We start from the raw sequence: 16,475 nt of genomic DNA, 5'->3' as shown, positions 1-16,475 counted from the left end.
CTATATTGAATATCTTGTAATAACATATATTGGAAAAGAATCTAGGGAGTTTCCTGGTGGTCTAGTGGTTAGGATTCCGGGCTTTCACTGCGGTGGCCTGCATTCAATCCCTAGTTGGGGAACTGAGATCCCTAAAATCCCACAAGCCTTGTGGCCAAAAAAAAAAAAGGAATCTGAAAAAGAATATATACTATATATGTACATAATGTATATACATTATATATGTATTGTATAGGTATATATAAAACTGAATCACTTTGCTGTATACATGAAACATTGTAAATCACCTATACTTCAATAAAAAAATAAATGAATAAATAAAATAATAAAAACAAAAAAACCCCACAGGTTGATTAGGGTCTGGTACAACAGTTTCCCTTGAGGCCAGGCCTTTTCAAGGAGAACAGAGAGCTATGGGTGCATTTTAGAATGGTTACTTTTCCCCTTCTCCTGCCAGGAGCATGAGGGGATTTTTCTCCATTTTAGAGTGAGAATCCTGTAGGGCTCATGCAGGTAAAATTGACCAAACTGAGAGGCCCTTAAAGTTGGGCCCCTCAGGGTTTTTAACTCTCAAGCTTGTCCACACTGAATCTCCAGCAATGTGTCAACTACAGTTTAAAGTTTTCCTACTGGTGTTGGCTCCAGCTGTGGGCTTCTGCTCCTGGTATGCTGTGCTCCTCTGTAGTGCCTGTCTGTCTTTCCAGTTTTCAAGGCAGCAGTTTGCCCTGTGACCTCACTTCTTTGATGCATCTAAGAAGAGCCATTGATTTTCAGTTCGTTCAGTTTTTTTCTTGTTGTGAGGATGGAAGTGATGACTTCCAAGCTCTTTACATGTCATCCAGAAAACTCAAACCCTTTACCTCAGATCTCTGGCTAAGTCTCTTATTCACTCCTAAAACCCTGTAAAATCTCTCTCAACAAAGTTTATCAGATACCTTCCTGTTCCTTTTGGTGTGTTTTGTTTGTTTCCTGGAGACATCCCTCCTGAAGCCCTCTATTCTCCTGCTCCTGTCTGGAATGCTTTGCTCTAAATTGGCTGCATCCTGAGGCTTCCTTTTGCTACAATCCTACAAATTCCCTTTGTATTTTTCCTGCCTTGTATCCTCTGTTTCATGCAATCCATGTTTTCTCTTTTTTTGTTTACTTCCTTATTTTAGTGGAGCACTTATTTTTATCGTTTCAGATGCATGGAAAGCACTTTTTAAAAGATCTTTAATGTCTGAATTGTCTATTCTGCTGTCACACATGATTATTAGTTTGGTTGGGTACATAATTCCAGGTTGAATATAATTTTCCCTCAGAATACTGAAGGCATGGCTCCAATGTTCTCTAATTTTCAATATTTCTTTTGAGAAGTCCAAGGCTATGTTGATTCTTGTTTTTCTCTTTTTTTTCCTTCTGGAGACTATAAGATCTTATGGGATTCTGAAGTTCTACAATGATGTGCCTTACTTTGGGTCTTTGATCATTATTGTGCTACTTAGACCTATTTAACTAGAAACTCATGTCCTTCAATTCTAAGACATTTTCTGTTTTCTCCATTCTTTCTCTTGAACTCCTATAAGTCGGATGTTTGATCTGCTAAATTTTCCTTAACTTTTCTTTCCTATTTTCCAATGCTATATTTTTTTGTGCTAGTTTCTAAGAGATTTTCTTATTTTCCAATACTTTTGCCAATTAAAAATTTTTGTCACCATATTTTTAATTTCCAAGAGTTCTTTTTTGGCTCTGTATTGTTCCTATTTTTATCCTTACCCTCTTCTTATATCATAGATGCAATATTTTCTCTTAATTGAAAATATTAATGATGGTTTTTGTACTCTTCCATGAAGAGGTTCCCTTCATCTATCCGGTGATTCTTGGCTGTGTTCCTTTATATTTAAGACTGAGTCACTAGGAAACTGTCTGGAATTTTTGTGTGCATAGGCGGGGCTTGTGATAGATGGAGTGTTACTACCAGGTGCTCTGAGGAAGTCCTGGAACTGGCCTGGGAAAGAGAGTTGGGGGTCCCCCTGCTAGCTATGCAGAATTTGATTTACTCTCTTACTTTTTTTTTTTTAATTTAATTAATTAATTAATTTATTTATTTATGGCTGTGTTGGGTCTTCGTTTCTGTGCGAGGGCTTTCTCTAGTTGCGGCAAGTGGGGGCCACTCTTCATCGCGGTGCGCAGGCCTCTCACTATCGCGGCCTCTCTTGTTGCGGAGAACAGGCTCCAGACGCGCAGGCTCAGCAATTGCGGCTCACGGGCCTAGTTGCTCCGCGGCATGTGGGATCTTCGCAGACCAGGGCTCGAACCCGTGTCCCCTGCATTGGCAGGCAGATTCTCAACCACTGCGCCACCAGGGAAGCCCCTACTCTCTTACTTTTTAGTCCCATGCCTCACCCATGCTCTTCTCCAGGTATGCTCTTCCCAAGGCTGTAGCCTCTTTGGAGTCATTTCTCCGGAGACAGTAAGTTCCCTGTGGAGCTAGGGAATGAGTAGAGCCAGACTGTGCTTAGGATGGAAAACTGGGATCTAACTGCTCCATTTTTCAGGCCTCCAGCTGCCCCTCTCCTTTCAGAGTATCTCAGCTCTTGAGCCTTTCTGGAGCGATGTTAGGTAAGCCATCTTCGTTCTCATGCATCTCCTCCCTCAGCTAACCCACCCACCAGTCCTTCATCTTCATTTCCTTTATGTACACTAACCTCTCTCTATTTCACTGAAATAGATATGTCTCTCCTTGTTGTACTGGGGGGAGTTGTGAAAAAAAAGAAGGGAGTAGAAGCATCTTGACTCCAGCAGCTCAATGCCCTAAGTCCCTGATGGCCATGCTCCCTGCTGCTAGATGTGAGCTTTGTGTCAGGACATGTTTAGTTGGTGTGCAAGTCAGTTCCAGGCTAAGGAAGCAGTGGTATTACGTAGGAGGATAAGGGGCGGAGTGGGAAATGCCGGATCTGAGCCCTCAGGCTCCCTGCTCCAGGAATGTCAGAAGCACACACTACGCAATCTAGTGTCTCCACAGTCTACTTTAGCTCCAGAGAGCTCCGCAGAGCTGCAGCTTCCCGGGAACACATTTGCCGTTGTCTTGAAGACTACAACAATGTCCTACTGTAGAGCACAGGGAACTATATTCAATATCCTGTGATAAACCATAATGGAAAAGAATATGAAAACGAATATATATATGTATAACTGAGTCACACTGATGTACAGCAGAAATTAACACAACATTGTAAATCAACTATACTTCAATAAAGTTAAAAAAAAATACATATTTGTTGGAAAAAAAAGACTTCACAGAGCTTTTGTTGCCTTTTTAGTGGCTTTTTGCCCACCACACCTAGCCTTTGCTCCTTCTCCACCATTCCAGCATTCCAGCTGCATGCTCTTGTTTATCTGCTCTTCTTACTATCTCCATGTTTAATATTTTGGGACCTTAAAAGCCCACGATCAGCTGCCTTAGATCACAGCTGGTGCTGTACGCTTACCTCATCTTTCTCCTGAAATTTCCAATTTTCCTTCTCCCTCACCTTTCCTCCTCTGTGTACAAATACGTGCAGAGTTCCTCATCTTGAAAATATTTTCTCTGAACTCTGTGAACCCCTCAAGTGACCATCCTTTCTCGTTCCCTTCCCCTGGCCAACTTGTCAGAAGAGTATGTACTTTGGCCCTTTATTTTTTCACCTCGCACAGGCTCTTATTTAATGGCTTACATTGTAATCTGACTTAAGCCCCGTTACAACTTAAAATATCTGTCTCCAAAGTCACCACATGATCTAATTTCTAGATCAGTTGTATTTTCTCACCAAGTTTGATCATCTTTCCTTTTTGAAATGCTCATCTCCTCAGCCTGAAAAACACATTACCCTAGGACTTCTGGCCCTCCCTGTGGGTTCTTTTTTTTTTTTTTTTCCTTCTCTTTTTAGTCCACCCTGTTCACTCCCCACAGATGGAGATGAGGCTCAGCCCCTTGGTTTTTAGTTGTTTCTTTTCGAATGCCCTCATCTTATCCACTGTCCTGGCATCAAAATTTCTGATCCAAATCTCCAGTCTGTAACTGCCTTCTGAGCTTCAAAGCTATAACTCCAATTATTTGCTTAATAACCTCGCTTACAAATTTGACTGACACTTCAAATTTAACATAGCACTGAATTCATCTTTTATCAAAAATTAATTACACCTCCTGATGTACTCAGGAATATCAATGGTGGTGTTGTTTTTACTTTCAACTCAGCTCAAAACATTTAAACCATCATTTACTTTTCCCTCTCACTCACCCCCCCCATATGCAATCAGTCTTCTTTTGTATTGCCTCCATCTTTTGCTTTTTTTTCTTTGCATTTTTTTTACTATGCTAGGCAGAAGCCTTCCTTAACTCATTATCCACTTTACTATAGTTGCTTTCAAAGTGATCTTCTAGGTTCTAGTATCTCCCCCTCAATTTACTGACAAAACAATTGACTGATGAACATTGCCCCTTTTTAAAAATAAGTTGAGGCATCTTTCTCTTTGTCCTTGTAGCTCCACTACTCAAAAACTTTCCGTGGCTCCTGGATTGGGCTGACCACAAAGGCCTTTACAGTTCTGAAGTCAGCTCTTGGATTGTAAATCAATTTTACTTTTGTTTTGCTGGCAAATAAGCAGAACAAGGATACGAGCAGGTGGGAATGGTGCCTTGCTGCCTTCCTAGTTCTTCATGAAGGTGCACCTGAAATTTAGTAGCTCTGAAAACCTCTGTGGAATGAGGAACTTGCCAGGTCAGAGAAGCTCAGAGCCCTAGTGTCACTGCCTTTTCAATCTTTTGGGGCTTGTCAGAGGTGTACCAGGGAAAGTGGGTATGTTGGCAGTTAAACTATTCCACAGTGACATAGCTTTGTGTGCTCTTTCCTATTGTAGCATCAGACCTATCTGAGGTTTTAGTAGAGTGGGCTTGGGCCATTGCCCACCAAAGTACATATATATGCAGGATGTCAAATATGGTATTGTCATGACCACTTTTTCCTGTGCTCAGGGCCAGACATTACTAATCAATCACAGCCTCTTTTGTAAGCCAGGATGTGTCTCCAGAATTCTCAACAATGTGCTTCAGCCATCTCTTACTAATGGTTTCATTCATTCATTCCACAAATATGTGTGTAGCAACTACAATGTGCAGGCATTATTCTAGGTGTTCCAGGCACTGCAAAGAAAAAGCCAGGTGCCTATTCTCATGAGGCTTACATTGTAGTTGAGGATAAAGGAAATAAGTAAACAAACAAGATAATCTGAGATAGTCATAAGCTCTATAAGAAAAATAAAACAGGACCCTGTAATTGAGAATGACTGGGAGTAATAACCATTTTGGATGGAGAGGTCAAAGAAGGCTGCTCTCAGAATGTGGCTTTTGCTCTAAGACCTGACTGAGGAGAAGCAGGTGGTTCTGTAAAGAGCATTCCAGAGAGAAGGAACGGCCTTGAGGTTGGGAGCCATTTTGGCTAGTTCCAAGGACAACCAGGAGGTGAGTGTGGCTGGAACAGAGTAAAGAGTGGGAGAGTGATATGAGAGGAAGGCAAGTGTTGTTGGTCTATTTTGTTAACTGATGAATTCCCAGTGCCTAAAATAGTGCTTGGCACAAAAATGTTTGTTTAATGAGTAAATGAAGGGAGAAGCTCCAATGTGATATAATGACAAAACCTATTAAAGACTCTTTATGGTCTGATCCCTACCTACTTTTTCAGTCCACTATTTCCTTGCACAAATAGACTTTTTTTTTTTTTTTTTTTTTTTACCACAAATACACTGTGAACACTTTTTTCTTCCATATTTTGTTTCCCCATATCCTTGCCTCCCAGGCTCCTTGCAAGTTTTACTCTTTAAACCCCAGATATTGTCATGTCTTTTCTGTGAGACTTTTCCAGTCAACTCAAAATAGGGTAACTTCTCCTTCTGAATTCCTCTAATACCTGTCATAGGTGTCATTTGTTAACACTGAATGTAATAAACTAAACAGCTTTATTATCAACTTTCTTCATCCTGTTTCTCCCAACCACTACTGTTTTTGAGGAAAGAGGCTGTCGCCTATGTTTTGAAGTCTTGAGCTCCTCGTGGTTGCTTTGCTCATGGTGGTTGCTGAGAGAGATTGTGTCGATGATATCAGTACCTCCTCAGAGAAGCTAGTGTCTGTGACTGGTGAGCTGAGAGCACGTGGCATTGATGTTCTGTTTGGGCCCATGTGAATCAGTAAACCCCCTTCTGCTCCCTTCGCAGGGGAGGGCTCCGCTGGCCCCAGGAGCACCTGGGAGAAGGGACTGGATGAAGGATGATGGTCACCTGGATGACTACCTTGAGGTTATTGAAAATCATCACCACGACAAAGGTCAGTAAGATCTCCACTAATCTGTCCTCTGTCAAAAAAAAATCTCCTTTCCTTTGATGCATCAATAACTTCACCTTTATATTCAAAGCACAGCAAGTAATTAATCGCTTATATGTGAGAGAACAAAGCATTGAATGAAATCCACTTTTTAGATGTTGGAAGGGGCCTGTGAAAGAACCAAAATAAAACTGAACAAATGCAAAGCAGCAGTAGCAATTAGTCACACTTCAGGAATCCAGAATTTAATAACCATGAACAGAACCTTGATAAACAGCAAGTTCTGGAAATAAAGTTTAATTACCATGTAATTTTTATCATTGGGTTACATTATCACCTGGGGACATCCCTGCAAATGCTGAAAGCTATGATGTCCAACTGGAGATACATGTGCTTTATGTCCCCTTCAGAGAGAGAAAAACTTCAGATATGAAGCATTCAGTCACCTTGGTCCTTTTTAATCACTGCTCTAAAAGTCCCTCTCTCTATCTCTCTCTCTCACTCGCTCTCTTTTTTTAAAACTGTTGGTTAAATGAAGGTAGCAATAAATACAATCTGCCCCGAGCAAATAGACCATACATCAATAAGTGAACACTTAGCCTAAGCTGTTTTCCAAGAGACCCATGAAGCATTTCTAATTGAAACTTAACAAGCTGCAAGCAGCAGACACTCTAGTCTTCAGCTCTAGAAGGGAAATGTGATCCTGCGTGCAGATATAGAAGCTTTTTAATTTAGCTGGAAGAGAGTGTGACTGTGTGGTTGCGTGGTATAATTTTTTTTAATACCTGGAGTGTCATTGTTTGTTATTTCACATTTATTGAAAAATGTAGATGCCACATGTAACAGAATAGCAATGTCTTGTTCCAGCCTGATGGCTTAATCTTACTAACCACAATAATATATGCTAGCTGGAGGTGGGACTATTTAATAAAACACTGGAATAAATTAGTTGTGCTTACATTTTAAGGAAATTAATAAAAGTAACTTCATCTGCAAAATTTAAAACTTTATTGATTTTAAGTTTGTATGAAACAGCAGTGCAGGGATGATCACTAGATGAGAATGGATCTACCTCTGTGAGGATCTTAGTCATTGATCACAGGAGCAGGTGCGCCAGGATTGAGGCACATCGTACTGGAGAGGAAGGCAAAGATGTTAGCAGGATCTTACATCTGTCTGGGCTTTCCATGTTTGAGTCCTCTGTGTGCACATTTTTTCATTCGAGCGTAACAAGCCTCTAAGGCGGCAGGGCGGACACGGCCATCTCCATTTTATACAATAGATAAGGATCCTAAGACTTGGAGAGACTTTCCCGCCCAAGATCACAAAGGTGGAGCCCAGACCATCCACTCCCCAGTTAGTCACAGATCAGATGTACACACACTTAATGGACACAGTGTCTCCACAGTTTCTATCAAAAGGGCTCTTTGGTAACCGGAAAGACGTCACGACTATTTTGTTGTAGAGGTTGCTTGGGCTAAACCCCTCCTCCCTTTTCCGTTCACTGATCAGGGACCCAGAGTCCTCCCACTCCAGCCCAGCTGCGTGCAAGGTTTGCACAGATAAATTACTTGCCAAGCCAGAGCTGAAAGCTAAAACGTGATTATTCAAAAAACAGATGCAAAGGATAATAGACGTTAATGACAGCTAGTCAAAGTACAAACCTTGGTGTTTCTCTCTCTCTTTTGGAAGAACAATCACAACTGTCATTTGACGTTCACCAAGTAATTCTGCACGATCGAATTAAAGAACAAGTACTGGTTTGAAATGGTTAAAAGATAACAGTAAGAGGGAGAGGAGAGCAAAGTTCCAACGCATCCCATACATCTCCTTTGTCTTCCTCGAAGGCGTCCTGGACTGGGGCCTGCGGGACCCGCCATTCAGGTTGCGCGCGTCGGGGGGCTCTTCACGGGAGCATCTTCCTTACACACTTCAAGGGGAAGTTCACCACAAGTCCCTCTCTCCCAACATTCCAAGTTCCAACCTAGCTCTCCCCACCCTGCCCCCCAGTACAATTTCGGCCAATTCCTAATCGGCTCTAGTAATGTCAGTTACTCTTCTCGGCCTCCGAGTGGGAGAGAAGAGAAAGCAGGTGCTTCCTGGCGGGCGGACCCCGCGAGGGCATGCAAAGTTCCCGCGCCGAACTCAGGAAAGTTGGGTGGCCGCCTTCCTTCCACCACGCACCCCGGCTCTGCGGCTTCTTCCAGGAGCGCGCGCGGATGCCGAATAGAAGGCGGCGCGCAGGTCACTCATGTCGCGGAAACATCCCCAGCTGCCCCTGGGAGTAGAGAACAGGTGCATTTTCTCCGACGTCCGGGAGCGGCGCCCGTTGCACCTTGCTCGCGGTCGCGCCCCTCGCGCGGACTCCCCCTCGCCCTTTGCGCCCCCGCCCCCCCCCAATTCGGGGCGGGGAGAGGCGCGGGGCCACGGGTAATTATTGCCGGCGGGGCCCGCTGGGGAAGCGGGGGTGGGCGCGCTGGCGTGGGGCGGGCGGCGCGGCGCGGGCATAAAGGGGCGCGGCGCGGCGCCCCGGCGTCCGGCTCCCGCGCAGCATGCCCGCCCACGCCCCGCCGCGCCGCCCGCGTCTGCGGACGCCACCACTGCTGCTGCTGCTGCTGGCCCTGGGCGGCCGCCGCCTGCGCGCCGAGCCCGGCGACGGCGCGCAGACCTGGGCCCGCTTCGCGCGCCCTCCGGCCCCGGGTGCCGCGGGGCTCTTCCACGACACCTTCCCCGACGGCTTCCACTGGGCCGTGGGCAGCGCCGCCTACCAGACGGAGGGCGGCTGGCGGCAGCACGGCAAGGGTGCGTCCATCTGGGACACGTTCACCCACCGCCCTCCGGCGCCTCCAGGCGACCACCCGGTAGCCGGCCTGCCGTCGGGCGCCCCGTCGCTGTCCCCGCCCGCCACCGGGGACGTGGCCAGCGACGGCTACAACAATGTCTTCCGCGACACGGAGGGGCTGCGCGAGCTCGGGGTCACCCACTACCGCTTCTCCATCTCGTGGGCGCGGGTGTTCCCCAATGGCAGCGCCGGCGCCCCCAACCGGGAGGGGCTGCGCTACTACCGGCGTCTGCTGGAGCGGCTGCGGGAGCTGGGCGTGCAGCCCGTGGTCACCCTGTACCACTGGGACCTGCCCCAGCGCCTGCAGGACGCCTATGGCGGCTGGGCCAACCGCGCCCTAGCGGACCACTTCAGGGATTACGCCGAGCTCTGCTTCCGCCACTTCGGCGGCCAGGTCAAGTACTGGATCACCATTGACAACCCCTACGTGGTGGCCTGGCACGGCTACGCCACCGGGCGCCTGGCCCCAGGCGTCCAGGGCAGCCCGCGGCTCGGGTACCTGGTGGCGCACAACCTCCTTCTGGTGAGTTCGAGGGGCCAGGCGGAGGGCCACGCCAGGGAGAGGGCCACTGGAGACGTGAATCTCCGGTTAGATGAGGCTCCATTTGAGCACATCTGTGAGGTTACCTGGGATTCACACCCGGGGAGGAGGCGGGGGGCGGTGGGGGGACGGGGGGCGCTGAGCATCTTGGACTTCCCTGGAAAGCGTGGAGTTGGGAATGGGAGGGAAGTCCTCGCAGTGGGAGCTCCTGTGATTGCCCTTTCGGGCCCATCGTCAAAAAGAAATTGGAATCAGTTTCTCCTGTGAGACAAGGGAGCTCCTTTCTCTGAGGGTAGAGGAATTCCTAGAGGTAAGATAGGGAGGACTACGAGCAGCCACGGGGAGCATGAGAAAGGAAACAAGTTTGTTCGGAAGCCACGCAGATAGCATTACTCTCTACTAGAGTTTGTGGAGATGTCATGAGTTCAGTGTTAATCCAATAAGATCTGTCTTGCTTGTAGCACAAGTTCACGCTGCAGCAAATTTGAAGGTATTAAAATCGCATCTACTGCAGAGCAGAGTTCAAACTGTCTTTGGATGTTCTTTCTGTGGCAGGATTGAACACTACATCCACCAGCCTTACTTAATCAGCAGGGGTATGATGACCTCTCATAAAATCTTAAACAAAGCTAGCCATAAAATACAGAAACCACTACAGGGTGATACAGATTGGGTCCTACAACAACTGTATTTGCACGATGCTCTCTCCAATAGGAAGGATTCCTCAGGGATGAGGTTATTAGGCTGACACAATTGATTTTCGCACCCTTGTGCAGAAGGCTTAATAAATTTTGACAGCAGGAAGAATGAATGTGCCATGATAAAGTTGTCCCCCAAATAATTCTTTCTCCTTTTTCTCCTTTACTTAGTATTGAAGATTAGGTCTCATCGATTTGAGGGTTCATTTATAATCAAAGTTATTGGTACACTTTGTACAGAATGAGAGAATATTTTATGGATATGTGCAAACATTTTAATAAAACTGTTTAAATGTATAACTTTTGGCACCACATTTTGGTGACTTGTGGGCCTACTGGAAGACCTATTTTTCCTTAAACATCTTTATTGGAGTAGAATTGCTTTACAATACTGTGTTAGTTTCTGCTTTATAACAAAGTGAATCAGCTATATATATATACATATATCCCCATATCCCCTCCCTCTTGTGCCTCCCTCCCACCCTCCCTATCCCACCCCTCTAGGTGGTCACAAAGCACCGAGCTGATCTCCCTGTGCTATGCGGCTGCTTCCCACTAGCTATCTATTTTACATTTGGTAGTGTGTATGTGTCCATGCCGCTCTCTCACCTCGTCCCAGCTTACCCTTCCCCCTCCCTGTGTCCTCAAGTCCATTTCTACATCTGTGTCTTTATTCCTGTGCTGCCCCTAGGTTCTTCAGTACCTTTTTTTTTTTTTAAGATGGAAGACCTATTTTTAAATTTAGAATTAAACCACATATTTTGAACAGAGTCAAGATGAAGACCACTTCTACACACTTTAATTGAAGCCATAGATAATTGAGGCAGAACAGTATTGGGTTATTGAGTTGACTTACTGCTTGGAGCTGCTGGTAATGTTGTAATAATGGCTAATTAGACTGTATGTCAGCTCCACAAAACCTGTTTGTTACCACAGGTCATAAAAGAATGTTGGCTTTGTTTGACAAAAAATTTGTGATTTTAGTGATTCTATATTGATACATATTTTTCATGAAGATACTTTAGAGCAGTGGTAATAAACTTTTTCAGTCTGTCAATCCTTTTAAGGAATCAGAAGACCCTAAATAGCACCTGTTCATGGTTGGTGATAGAAAAACTATGGGAAAAACTGGCCCCTCTTTTAAAGAAAACATAAGCAAATTTCAGTTCGTACTGGAAACAAGAGATATGTGGACCAACTGAAGGACCTAATAGACCATTCCTGCAAAATTACTACTTTAGATTTAAATGACATGAGTTCTATTTTCAGAATGCATGTGATAAACTCTGTATAAATACAAAAGTTATTAATTGTTATAGCCACTTACATGATCATTTCATACATAAGATAAGGAACTGGGGCTGTAGGAGCTTTCTGGTACTCTGGTATTTTATTTTATTTTGATTCTAAGCTACTGATCTTTTTTTTTTTTATTGGAGTACAGTTGCTTTACAATATTGTGTTAGTTTCTACCATACAGCAAAGTGAATCAGCTATACGTATACATATATCCCCTCTTTTTTGGATTTCCTTCTCATTTAGGTCACTGCAGAGCACTGAGTAGAGTTCCCTGTGCTATACTGTAGGTTCTCTTTAGTTATCTATTTTATACATAGTATCAATAGAGAATATATGTCAATCCCGATCTCCCAACTCATCCTACCACCACCCCCTCCCCCTTGGTATCCATACGTTTGTCCTCTATGTCTGTGTCTCTATTTCTGCTTTGTAAATAAGATCTATACCATTTTGTTTCAAATTCCACATATATTACTCTGGTATTCTAAATAGTCAACATGCTTTTGGTTCTTGTGCCCACTCTTGGCCTTTTGATTAACTTCCCAGTTATATTTTTGTATCCTTACACAAAAACTTGCCAAACACTAACCATCCTTCCAAGAAATGCAGTGGACTTTGTGTTCATAAGAAATTAGTAACAGGGGGACAGTTGGTTTTGCTGATGCTGCAAACATAGTTGCTGTAAAATATTAATTTTGCTTTCAAATTTCTTTGGTTTGGAATTTAGTCATTCTTGTATCTTATGAAGAAATAAGTTGTCATGATCAAAAATGGTATCTTTCATTGTTTAATATGAGATATTTTCATTCTGATTTCAATACTTTTTCTTGGCGTGTGTGTTAGGGAGGGAAGTTTTGACCTTGTTTGAAAAGATAAATCATATTCCCCAGATTTTGGTAATGGAACATTTTGGTAATGGAACATTTCAGCTAGGGCTTAGATATTACTGGTAGGGGTCACTGGGCCCCTAGCTTATTCATTTGCATTTGGGGATATGATGCTTGTGAAGGATAAATCTGGCCAGCACCCCTCCCCTGCCCCATTCTCTGCTTCCACTAATTTACAAGTGGACTAAGGAGACCCCCTGGGGACACTGGAAATTTGAACACTGCCCCCCCTACCCCGGAGGACAGGAGGCAGGCCAGACAAACTGCAGGATGAATAATGAGGTGGGGAGGCTTTGCTCAGAATGGAGTCTTCGTGGTTTTTTGCGGGTTTCTGGTACTGAGGTAAACCTTGATAAAAATAGCCTCTGTGTGTGTGTATGTGTGAGAGAGAGACAGAGACAGAGACAGACTGACAGCCAGAACTGAAAGGAGGATTTCCCTGCAGAGCCCTAGGAATCCAGACTGCTTTGCTCATGAGTATAACCCAGGAAGAAGACACACCTCCTCTCTGACTTGAAGAGGGACTGCTCTGCCTTCATAGCTCTTGAAAGATGGTTCTTGATGGCCCCTGAAAAACTAGTGTTAAGGCCTGTAGTTGGGAGTCCAGCTCCAGCGGTGCCTCTGAGTTTTTGTTCTGCCCGTGGGTTTCTGAGAGGACCAGGACCGAGTTGAAGATAAACATGGGCCTCCCAGGGAGTCTTGCAAATGTCTGTAAAGGGAACCTGTGGGAAAAGACAACTTGTTTCACTTAAGGAGGTGGGACTGGGAGCTATTACTTTGGGCATTTTGTATAGTGCAGACCTGACTGGTATTGAACATCAGTGCTCCTGTCTCAGCTGATCTGTCCACAGCATCTTTCCAGCCACTATTCTCTTTCTTGCTGCACTTCCTCAGCTTGGCTTCCAGAACCCAACTGTCTCTCCCTTCTCCTCTCAGCTCACTGGCGATTCGTTCCCAGTTCCCTTTGCTTATTCCTCTTCATTCTGCCTCTAAATACTGGAGTGCCTTGTACTCCCTCCTGGGACCTCTTCTCTAGATTCGCTCCAAGTGAACTCTTTGAATACTCTATGTCCTGATGACTCCAAATTTTGAGTCTCCAGCCAGAACTTCTGCTCTGAGCTCCAGACTTGGAGCACTTGGAGTGCCTTCTCCACTTTGATGTCAAATAGGCATGTCACATTTAACATCCAAAAACAAATTCCTGTTTTCCCCATCTCCATTATGGCAGCTTTGCTCTTTCAGTTGGTTGGGCCCCAAACCTTAACTTCTTCCTTTCTCTTACATCTTATATTCAATCCATCAACCAATCCTATAGCTCTACCTACCTTCAAAATGTAAACAGAATCCAACCACTTCTTTTATCTATAGCTACAGGTCCAAGCCCCTATCAGATTCTGCCTGCATTACTGGAATAGCCTCCTAGCTGATGTCCTTGCTTCTGCACTTGCCCCTTGCAGTTTGCCATGATGGATATTCTCAAGGATATCATTATGTATGAACAAGATAAAGTCCCTCATTTATTAAAATCCCACTTTTTCTTCGAGAACTAGCTCACATGCTCCCTTTGGCTCCACACTCGAATGCCATCTCTTTCTCCTATGGAATCCCACAATGCTTCACTCTGATGCCTCCTACCATACTTTTCCTTTTATTTAATCATTTGCTTCCTTTCACTAGCCAGGTAATTCCTTAAATGAGGAAACCAGGTTCACTTCATCTATCCTAAAATGCCATCTTGCCCTTGGTAGGTGCTCAGTAAGTGGCTTCTGGCTATTTAACAGCCTGACTCTGCCTTCATAAACTGATGCTCCTAGGATCTGCTCTCTTTGTCAGTCTTACTAGCCACTTTCTTATGGGACAGGGGGTACTAAATCCTAATCAGATAGTAAGATCAGTAAATATAATGGGGCAGAATCTGACATTTTTCAGTAAAAATATAAGTTTCATCATTAAATGTATGACTCCATTGTAAAAATTTCCAAACAACTGAAAACTATCTACAGTCACTATGCAACATTATAAAAAAGTTTTCAGAATGGGAGGTGGGGAAATTCTCCTGGCTGGCTTTAGGAGCATTTATTGGAAGTGGCTTTGTTATCTGGTTGAGTTTTCATTCCCCAAGTAATAGTGGAGGCAATTTATCTACTAGATACATGTTTAAATTATACATGCTATGTACTTTTGTGAAGCACTTTACCAACTTTCCTCTCATTAAAATGTTTTTGGTACATTGCTGGAATAATCAACTGGGTTGAACGTTCATGTATTTTACAGACTACTGAATTCAATGGTGTGTTTAATCAGAAATGATTAAAATATCTCCTGAAGAGCTTGACTCACTCGTCTTTGAATATCTGATTGAACACAGTGTTTTTTGAAGGTCACAGTCAAGTCCAAGAAAAAAATTTACAAATAGGAAAAGAACTAATAAAATAATTTCAAAATCATAACAATGTTTTACAATGTCAGTTATTTCGAGTTGAAGAAAAGAGGGAAAATACAGACTACTAAGCATTCAAATAATGCCAATATACATTTCTTAAGTGCAAAATGAATGAATGCACAACTGTGTTACCTGAATATGCAGTTAGTCATGAATTTGGCACACAGAAGTCTTCTGAGTTATCTTAATTTTTCAAACAATATGATTGCTCCAAGCCAGAATTTTAAAATTAATTTGTACAAAAAGTGCTTTTCTTTCGACGAATGTTATCTTTTTAAGGCATAAAGGAAATTTTAGGTGTAGGAAGAGAATAAAGTACAAAATAAAATTGGGAGGACAAGAAATAAAGAGTGGGTAAGTAAGAATACATACTGTTACTGAATCCTTCAAGATCCACATCTTCTCAGGAAACTGCAAAGTGATACTTGTAATCTGTACTTAAACAGAGCATATAAAAGGTAGATTATGCTTATCTTGATACATTCTGGGCACAAAGATAATCTAAAGGATCAGTATAGCTCTTCTCCCTTCTACCTTGGGATAAACTCTTATTTATCCTTCAAAGACTTGACTCAAACCCTCCCATTTTGCGATAACAGGCAGAGAGGATCATTTACTCATTTGCGACTCCTTGAGGTCAGAGACTGCATATCATATTTCTTTTTAAATTTTTAGTGCTTATCTCAGTCCTTGGAGCAGAGGAAATATTCGATACAATTTTTAATGAATGAATAAATATAGATGTAAAATAATTTTACTTCAATATGTTCTTTTTTTCTTCTAAATTGAACACCTACAGTCTGCTTTCTCACCCAGTCTCTGGGAAGGAGTTTTAAAAAGTGAGGAAGAACAGGGGAAAAAATTTCTGCCCACATAGGTGTGTAACCTTTGCACATTTCCAAGGCAAATAATATCCCCATTTTCATCCCGTGGACAGGGGAGGAGGGGAACAGGGGAAGGGGGACAACGTGACCTTGTGAGTGCCTGACCTGGAGGCTGCATCGTCTCTTCCACTCACCTCCCATTGGCAGGACTCAGTCACGTGGTGTAAGGAGCGTGGGAATTACTGCAGCTGCGTAGCCGTGTGCTCGGCGAATCAGGTGGGAACACGTCATTAAGGACAAGCATTCATCTCTCCGACACCGTCCACCTCTCAAATATATTGTGAGAATTAAAACAAATCATGTATGTCGACATGTTCTGAAAAAACGTAAAGAGCTCTACAAAGGTGAGGTATGAATTTTTATTGTCAATAAAAGCAAGAGTGTTTGAGAAGTGATCCTCTTGAGCTGTTTAGGTGAAAGGAATTAGACGAGTGCTTTAGAAATTGTTGCCTCACTTCTTCATTCAGTGGGATAGAGTCTTTGCAATTATTTCAACAGCATTTGACTAAAGATTTTCAAATCAGTTTTGAGATAATTTATTTTACAT

At 43.5% G+C, this 16,475-nt stretch overlaps 1 protein-coding gene and 1 long non-coding RNA gene across 10 annotated transcripts in view; one reads left to right on the top strand and one right to left on the bottom strand.

Annotated features, from left to right (window-relative positions):
- Positions 1 to 2,043: 2,043 nt before the first annotated feature.
- Positions 2,044 to 8,851, bottom strand: LOC309647908. Its single transcript, XR_014256387.1, has 2 exons — positions 7,999 to 8,851; positions 2,044 to 7,468 (listed from the first exon to the last, which is right to left on the bottom strand). It is a non-coding gene; the product is annotated as an uncharacterized lncRNA (long non-coding RNA).
- Positions 8,852 to 8,862: 11 nt separating this feature from the next.
- KL (klotho) overlaps positions 8,863 to 16,475 on the top strand; it is a 103,408-nt gene continuing 95,795 nt past the window's right edge. For 8 of the 9 annotated variants that reach the window (XR_014256305.1, XR_014256306.1, XR_014256307.1 and 5 more), the window contains exon 1: positions 8,863 to 9,699. Coding sequence is in view for 1 of the 9 variants with exons in the window: in XM_082435551.1 (XP_082291677.1) it covers positions 8,887 to 9,699 (813 nt within the window). In the remaining 8 variants the exon portion in view is untranslated. The remainder of the gene's footprint in view (positions 9,700 to 16,475) is intronic. The other variant, XM_082435551.1, reaches the window with a different exon arrangement.

This window comes from Balaenoptera physalus, assembly GCF_965194825.1.
Source record: "Balaenoptera physalus genome assembly, chromosome: 18".
Classification (NCBI taxonomy): domain Eukaryota; kingdom Metazoa; phylum Chordata; class Mammalia; order Artiodactyla; family Balaenopteridae; genus Balaenoptera; species Balaenoptera physalus.
Note: the sequence above shows the minus strand (reverse complement) of the source record. Positions and strands in the feature narration are given on the sequence as shown.